The sequence below is a fragment of the Cynara cardunculus genome, assembly GCF_001531365.2.
Source record: "Cynara cardunculus var. scolymus isolate 2C chromosome LG 4, CcrdV1, whole genome shotgun sequence".
NCBI lineage: Eukaryota > Viridiplantae > Streptophyta > Magnoliopsida > Asterales > Asteraceae > Cynara > Cynara cardunculus.
In genome coordinates this window covers 13,757,248-13,765,637 of record NC_037531.1, presented here as the reverse complement: position 1 = coordinate 13,765,637, position 8,390 = coordinate 13,757,248, and the positions used below count along the sequence as shown (strand labels likewise).

At 32.6% G+C, this 8,390-nt stretch overlaps 1 protein-coding gene across 1 annotated transcript; it reads right to left on the bottom strand.

Annotated features, from left to right (window-relative positions):
• Positions 1-221: 221 nt before the first annotated feature.
• On the bottom strand, positions 222-6,303 carry LOC112511090 (protein DETOXIFICATION 30-like). Its single transcript, XM_025116503.1, has 8 exons — positions 5,950-6,303; positions 5,232-5,773; positions 4,219-4,305; positions 2,362-2,418; positions 2,000-2,238; positions 1,449-1,567; positions 608-694; positions 222-476 (listed from the first exon to the last, which is right to left on the bottom strand). Exons 1-8 carry the CDS (start codon positions 6,244-6,246, stop codon positions 399-401), a joined length of 1,506 nt encoding a protein of 501 aa, XP_024972271.1. The 5' UTR covers positions 6,247-6,303; the 3' UTR covers positions 222-398.
• Positions 6,304-8,390: the final 2,087 nt, after the last annotated feature.

The following is an 8,390-nucleotide window of genomic DNA, read 5'->3' as shown; positions in this document are numbered from 1 at the left end:
ACACCATTATAAGTTGTTTATCCAAACACTCAAAAGTGTTTATTACCGGTGCCACACCGAAATAAGCCAATAAGTTGTTTTTATAAGCAATCTCAAACACCACTATGCTTTCAATACACTTGATAGATCTCAACCAGTTTGGAGGTACAACCTCATTAAATGTAAAAGGCGTAGGCAAGTTTTATGGTATGTAAATACAATATATCGGAACATTGTAAGGAAGTTTAATCTTGGGCATGTTGGATCATTATCGTTTGGAGAAATTGAAGTAAATAATCGCACTTAAAGTTTGTATACATCTGGTAAAACTTGTTAAAATGCAATTAATTTCCTTCAAAAATATATCTGAAATCCAATGAGATTCGAATCAAACAAAAATAAATCATCATAACTCTCCTTCAGTAAATCTTTGGTTGATCTACCACCTCCTCTGGTTGTCCTGCCCATTGTCTAATTCTGTCTTCAGCCATCGATGCCTGCAATTAAATAAAAACCCCATTAAAATTGAAAGAAAATAAAAAATGAATTTTCAATTAAACTCGATCCGATCTTTTACTAAAAAAGAAGAGAGAAAGTGATAAAAGGTGGTTGAAATGATTAAAAGTACCTCTTTGTCCCAGTTGGTTCTGTAGCAAATCCAGAACAAGATTAGAGTCTGTACCACAGTTCCAGTCAACATGCCTATCCATATACCCTGTAATATCATAATATTCATAATTCATTAATATACACATCAATTAATTCAAAAACACACACACACACACACATATAGTATAAGGTTAAAGTCATTGGGGGCACCTATAAAGGTGTAAAGTTGGATCTATGCTCAATAGTTGGGGAACAATTGAACCCGTAAATTTTTTATTTTTTTTGTGAGAATATGTGGAATTGAAAAAGAGGGTTACAACATATATATATATATATATATATATAAAGAGAGAGAGGGGGAAAATGGTCTCAGTCTAGCTGATCTAATATTCTTAACATTTTTATATTATAAATTTCATTTTTCACAACTTTTTAGCCTCCCCCATTTTTTTTATAAATATGAATTTCAACCCCATTACCAGAATTCCTCAATCCACTACTTGACACATACCCCACTTTTATCCATTGATGGAAAATAACTAAAATTTATCCATATGAAATACAAATGTGGTGCCTGATTGGTTTGAGTTTGGCTTCAAATGTCAAAAGTACCATAAGGTCTTAGGTTTAAATCCAAGGAGGAATATAAATCCTCTTATGACCACGGAGGTTCAAATGCGGTGACTCCGGGCTATCTGCAAAGCAGGTGGTCGCCCTACGATTACTCGGCTAGCATAGCGGGTTGGATATCCAGATTAATAAAAAAAAATTATCTACATGCATGCAATATTATTTTGTATGTCAGATAATATTATAGTAGTAATAAAAAGTAGTAGAGATCAAATGAGTAAAATGTATACCATGACACCAAAATTGGCTCCGAATCCCAAAGCGAGTCCCAAAGGTATGCCAAAGATGTAATAGCATGCAATGTTGATATAAGCGATCACAGCTTGCCATCCTGCCCCAATTGCCACCCCTGTACATATGTACACATTTTCCACATATAAAAAACAGCGTATATTTACCATAATCTTGAACTAGTAATCAAATATGCATAAAAATACCCTTTGTTAAAACAAAATTTGTGAACAGGAGCCAAGCCTCATGAGTTGTGGCAAACTTGGCTTGACTCGACTCCAATACACCTGTTAAAGGCAGGGACAGATCCACAGCCGTATTAAGGGGGTCAACCGCCCCCAATCAACCTAAAGAAAAGATACCAAAACTATTGTTCCTAACTTCTTTCGAGAAGTTTCTCTTGTGTTCCGCCCTCCATCATCAAAAATCTGGATGTGCCACTCGTTAAAGGAGCTATCATCTCTTCAAGATGGAGTTGAAAATTGACTCCAGGATAACTTTGGTGAAATAAAATTGCAAATGTAAAATGAGAATTAGCAAAATTACATACCGGAGAGTGCGGGTTGAATATTGTTAATGATAAGGCACGCTGCTAGCAATGGAGTAAGCGTGTAAACAGCTTGTTGAACTTCTAAACTATCAGCAAATATGGCCGGATATTGATGCCGGAAAATGACAAGGAGGATGGCCAGCAGTACACCGACGAAAAATGCAGAAATCACGACGACGACGACTGAAAACTTAGCAGTTCTAGGGTGGGCTGCACCCAATTCATTTGAGACCCTTACACTGCATCAAACAATTGATTTTTCTTAATTGGGTTTAATCATGATGTCAATTAAACTAATTATGTGGTTCAATTTAACCCCAAAAAATGATGGATTTGGATAAGAAACTTGTTTATAAACTAACCTGACTGCTGCATTGAATCCAATTGCTACCATAATTGCCCACCCAACAATGTTTGTGCTGCAAAATTTGTTACAAACAAAATATTTAATATAATCGACCCCACATAAAATATCTCCCTCTCTCCTGGTATTTGGAAATGCGATATTAATACAACCAAGAAAAAAGAGGCAATTAAAATAAAATACCCTGATAGTGATTGTGATTCTGATGAATACAACCAAGAAAAAAGAGGCAATTAAAATAAAATACCCTGATAGTGATTGTGATTTTGATGTAATGTAATGTAATGGATTGGAATCAGAATTAATTATTCTTTTTAGTTATTATTTTTTTAATTATTTATAATGAGCAATAAAAGAAGGACGTAACACATAACATTTAATATTGGATGTTGATTAATTATACTAGGAGTCAAATACGGTAGTCGTTCCATTTTTTTTTTAATTAACCTGGATATCCAACCCGTTATGCGAGCCGACTAATCCCAAGACGACCACCTGCTTTGCAGATAGCCCGGAGTCACCACATTTGAACCTCCGTGGTTACAAGAGATTTTTTTTTCTTCTTGGATTTGAACCTGGGACCTCAGGTAGTTTTGATCTTTGGAGCCAAGCTCAAACCAATCAGGCAACACCCTTGTGATTATAGTCGTTCCATTTTAAATACAAATAGAAGCATAACAGTTTTCTTTATATGCAATAAACTTAAGTTTGAACACATAATTTTTTAATTTATTTATCAAAGTACTATAACAACAAGAATAAAAACAATTCTCACTCAAAAAAAGACAGTGAAGCAGTGGAAGAAGGGCAGAGAGTTTCTTCATTGATGCCACAAACCGCAAGATATTACTTTGTTTTAAGTTGTCACTTTTTGAATTTGTTTTTATCTATTTGTCTGTATGTGTATAATATATATATATATATATATAAAATGAAAACATAACCATAAGGACGGTGTCTGATTGGTTTGAACTTGGCTCCAAAGTTCAAAAATACCGGGAGTTCTCAAGTTCAAATTCAAGAAGGAATAAAAATTCTCTTGTGGTCACGGAGGTTCAAATACAGTGACTCTGGATGATCTGCAAAGTTGGTGATCACCCTGGTATTAGTCGGCTCGCATAACAGTAAATTTAGGTAAATTTACTATTTTACATTATGTATTGTTTCACATCATAAGATAATAGAGGTAAATTTACTATTTTACATTAAAATAACTGTGTGTATATATATGAATCACCCGACAAAAGCTCATATGCATAGCCCACGAGGACGCCTAGTAAACCAATCACCAATCCGTAGTTGAAAGAGAAAGGCCAATAACAAATATAGTGTTCAATTTGAAATTTTCCACAATGATGAATAGATGCAGTTCAATTTGAATTTTTCCAGCAGAAAACTGTGGTCAACGTTGAAATATTCCTACAGAAAGTTTATTATTAATTTAGAAATTGTTGTTAATTTGTTATCTTAAAATTGTGCTTTTATATCACTAACAGTATTTGCCGTTAAATCATCTATTTAATTTTTAAAATACAATAAATATATTTTTAGATTTCTTGAATATTAAAAAAAATTCTTTTTTTTAATTAACCTGGATATCCAACCCGCTATTTGCGCCGACTAATCCCAAAACGACCACCTGCTTTGCAGATAGCACGAAGTCACCGTATTTAAACTTCCGTGCTCATAAGAGGATTTTTATTACTCTTTAGATTTGATCCTGAGACCTCTTGTTACTTTTAATCTTTAGAACCAAACTCAAAACAATTATTAAAATATTATTATGAACCCAGAAAACAAAGAACAATTATTAACAAGATATTGTAAAGAATAATAAATGAGAAATAATACTAACCATATGGAAAGTGCATCCACAGCAACTTCGGCGTTCTTTAGATATCCAGCAAAAAGGACCAATGCCATAAAATACCATGTTTCCAAACTGCACCAAGTTTTTAAAAACACATTTATTGTAGTACTCAGAATATATATATATATATATATATATGGATTTTTTTTAAACCTATGAAATTGTAATTATCTTAAATATTTGTGTTATTTCATATCATTTTTCTTCATTTAAGAATAGAATTTAGAATATTGATAAACATATATGTGTTTCATATGTATTTGTTTGATAATGTAAACTTTTTTGATGTGTTTGTGAAACAAAAAATAAATGTAAAAACGTTTCACATAGTGAACCGAATGCAAATGAAACAAATACATTATGAAAAAATATATATATGTTAATCAATACGTTAAATACATTATTTGAACTGAAAAAATCATGTTAAACAAAACTTTAAGGTAGAATTTAGCACGGATCTCACAAATTTTAGAGTTCTCAAATGATTAAATATATATATATATATATGTGTGTGTGTGTGTGTATTGAGTCTTAATTATTTGAGAACTTTATAATTTATGAAATCCGTAAAAAATTTATACCTTAAGATTTTATTTTAGATGATATCTTTCTATCTAAGTATAGTATTTAATATATTAATTGTTTCACAATGTGATTGTTTTTTTTACGTACTTGATTCACAATGTAAAACTTTTTTACGGGTATTTTTTATTTCACAAATACACAAAAAAGTTCAAGTTGTGAAACAAATATACGTCAATCACTACATTAAAATTTAGTTATAGATAAAAATAATCATAAAAAATATCACATGATGTACTGGTTTTCACACGTTTCACAATTTAGAGAGTTTTTTTAAAAAAGGTGTCATTGGTAAAAATAAATTTTATAGGTTCTTTTTATTTACTTTTACTGTTTATTGATTAATTTTACAAATGTGTAAATATATACATTTTTTAAAGATAGGAGAGAAATAAGATGGTAATTTGAGTTGGTACCAAAGCATGATCGCTGATGCAAAGGAGAGTTTAACGAATTCCCATAGATTAGTGAAGGCAGCCCAGCTAAACCCTGACCATGCTCGACCACATGTACCACTGAGGATATAGATCATCTGAGCGACCACCATGAACCACCATGAAAAGTTGAGCACCAAAGCTCCTCCCCAAAGCCCCCATTCCAATTTCAACATGAACAGCCAGCTAAACAGGGTATGGAAAACCAGTGCCACTGCCGCTATGTAAGACATCACCATGATCTTACTCTGCGCCTGTAGAAATTTAGCGATTGGGTAATTGAAGGCGTAAGCGAAGAGCTGCGGGATCATCCATAGCGCCATCTTCCCCGCCGCGTAAGATATAGATTCCTTTTGTCCAATCAAGAGGAGTAACGGAGTTGCGAAAAGGTAGAGGGGAAGCATAATGAGAGCGGTGACGAACAGGATAATCCACGATCTCTGCATATACGTTCCTAACATATCCACTTGACCTGCTCCAAATGCTTGCCCACACAAAGTCTCCAGTGCGCTCCCCATCCCTACCTGTAGATGTCATACATCATACAGTACTGATCAATCAATCAATCCAGTTTCGGTTGTAACTAATAAAATTAATCGGAGGAAATTTTGATTCCAAAGCTTATTCAATTTCAGAACCTTCTAGAACCATTAACGACCGACGGCATCTGAAACAAATAAGATTTAAACAAAATACTAACCATAATTCCCAAAGAAAAACCGGCAATGACCGAGTTTTCGACAGAGAAAGCCGCGAGATCGAGAGTTCCAACATGACCTGCAAACGTTTGTGTGATGGCACCAAGGGAGTATTGGCAAATAGAAGTGAAAATGGCGGGACCAGCTAGGTACCAGAGCTTCTTCGATTCGACTCCAAATTGAACACAGAAATCAGTTATTCCTTTGATCGGAGGGATATCCTCGACATCGCCGGTGAAGTGAGCGTTCTTTAACCCGGGTGTAGAGGTAAGAAGCGGCGCTTCTCCGTTGTTCTCCATTAATTATCACAGAGAGAGAGAGAGGATGCAGAATGGGAACTTGTGTACCCAAGAGTCACTTGGTTCACATAATCACATCCACCTTATAAATGAATCTTCATGACCAAAAATCCACCTAACCTTCAACAGACCTAAAAAATTCGGTATATAAATGTTTTTTTTTATTTACAGGATATCCAATCCGTTATTCGAGATCATTAATCCTAGGACGACTACTTGTTTTGTAAATAGTTCGGAGTCATCGTATTTGAACCTACATGGCCATAAGAGGATTTTTATTACTCCTTGAATTTGAACCTGAGATTTTTTGATATTTTTAACATTTGGAGGCAAGTTTAAACCAATCAGACACCAACCTTGTTGTTTAAATGTTTTATTATATACTTTTTTTTAAAAAAAAGGTTTTATTAAATATATAATATTGAGTTAAATACATTTATGGTAATTGTTTTTGTATATAAAATTCGTTTATTTTAATTTTATCATCATAGTTTGCTATTTTCTTTGGATTTGGAATTTTCATTTTATGAAGTAATCTTCGAGTAAAGTACGTTTTTGGTCCATGTGGTCCCTCGGTTTTTTTTTATTTTCATTCAAACTGTCTTATCGTGGTTTACTTTTTTGTGCGGATTTGGTATCTTTCATTAATGTCTGTTAACTTTTATCTCTTAAATGAGAGGCATTTGGTCATTTTCGATGTCTCGTACCTAAGGGTGTAAACTGTACGAGATAACTCGCGAGTTTCCCAGTTGAGTTCGAGTTTGTAAAATGGCTATCGAGTTCGAGTCGAATGCATTGATACTCGAACTTAACTCGCATCATTTACACCCTTACTCGTACCAGACTTTTATAACTTCAATCATTTACATCTTTCAACAATTTAGGTTTAAGTTTTTATGAAAATCGAAGATCATACTCATTGTTAGCTTTGGTAGCTGTACGAGCTTGAAGCTCAAGCGAGCACGAGCCCAGACCACCGAAACATACTGCGAGTTTCAATCGACCATAAACGCCTGAAAATATGCTTCAACAAAAGAATCATTCAAGAAAATCGACATTCATAAGGGACTGAAAATGTATTTTACTCAATAATCTTTTGGAAACTACATAAGATGACACTTAAAAGTGGTGCTAAAAGGCTTTTTATCAATTCAATCATGTGAAAAGGGTGATTAAGATATGCAAAATAATGCATCTACCTTTTTGGAATAAACAATTCCTTAAACAAGCAAAATCATGTATTTTTATACGACTGTCGTCCTTCAATTTTATAAGTACGTTTGATCGTTTTCTAGTAGACTACATTCTTCCGTCTAATGACTATTAGTTTTTCCAAATAAGAAGTTGTTTGGTAGTTGTTGAATGGTTTGGTGCATAATGATTAAGAGATTCTCATGATATACTGCAAAATGAAATATAATTTTTAGTAATTGTTTACAATGAAATTAGGGCAATGAATGGTTAAGAGAGGCTCATGATACAAAATCATTCAGAAGATTTTAAAATCATTAAGAGACAATTTTTTTTGTCAAACAAAATTCATCTCTTAACGATTCAGAAACTGTCTCTTAATGAAAGTATTAAGAGGTAAACAAACAACCCTTAAGTTTGATTAAATGAAAGACAATTTTGATTTTTTTGCCTGTTTTACTTAATTTTAAGTAAAACTAAAAATATATATATTATTTACTATATTTTTTTCCATCTATGTATAATATTTAATGTATGATTAACATATATTTGTCTCGTATGTATTCGGTTCATAATGTAAGACTTTTTACGTGTCAGAAACGTGTCAAAAAAGTTTATATTCTAAACATATTATATCTGAAACAAGTATTAAGTATATGTTAATCAATACGTTAATTTATATTCATATTAAATAGAACATGATATCGGTTCTTAGAAATATCATGATTTAAAGAGTTCTGAAAAAAAAAGTATATATATATATATATATATATATATATATAGGGGCATAATCAAATGAGAACTAATTAGTTTGTGGTAACTGTAAGAACCAATATTAACCATAAATCAATAGATAAATTAGGAAATTTATAATTTTGGCAATTTTGAATTAAAATTTTAATGCAAGGATATTTTTGATATTTTACAACTTTCCTCCCTCCTCTCTTCTCTCT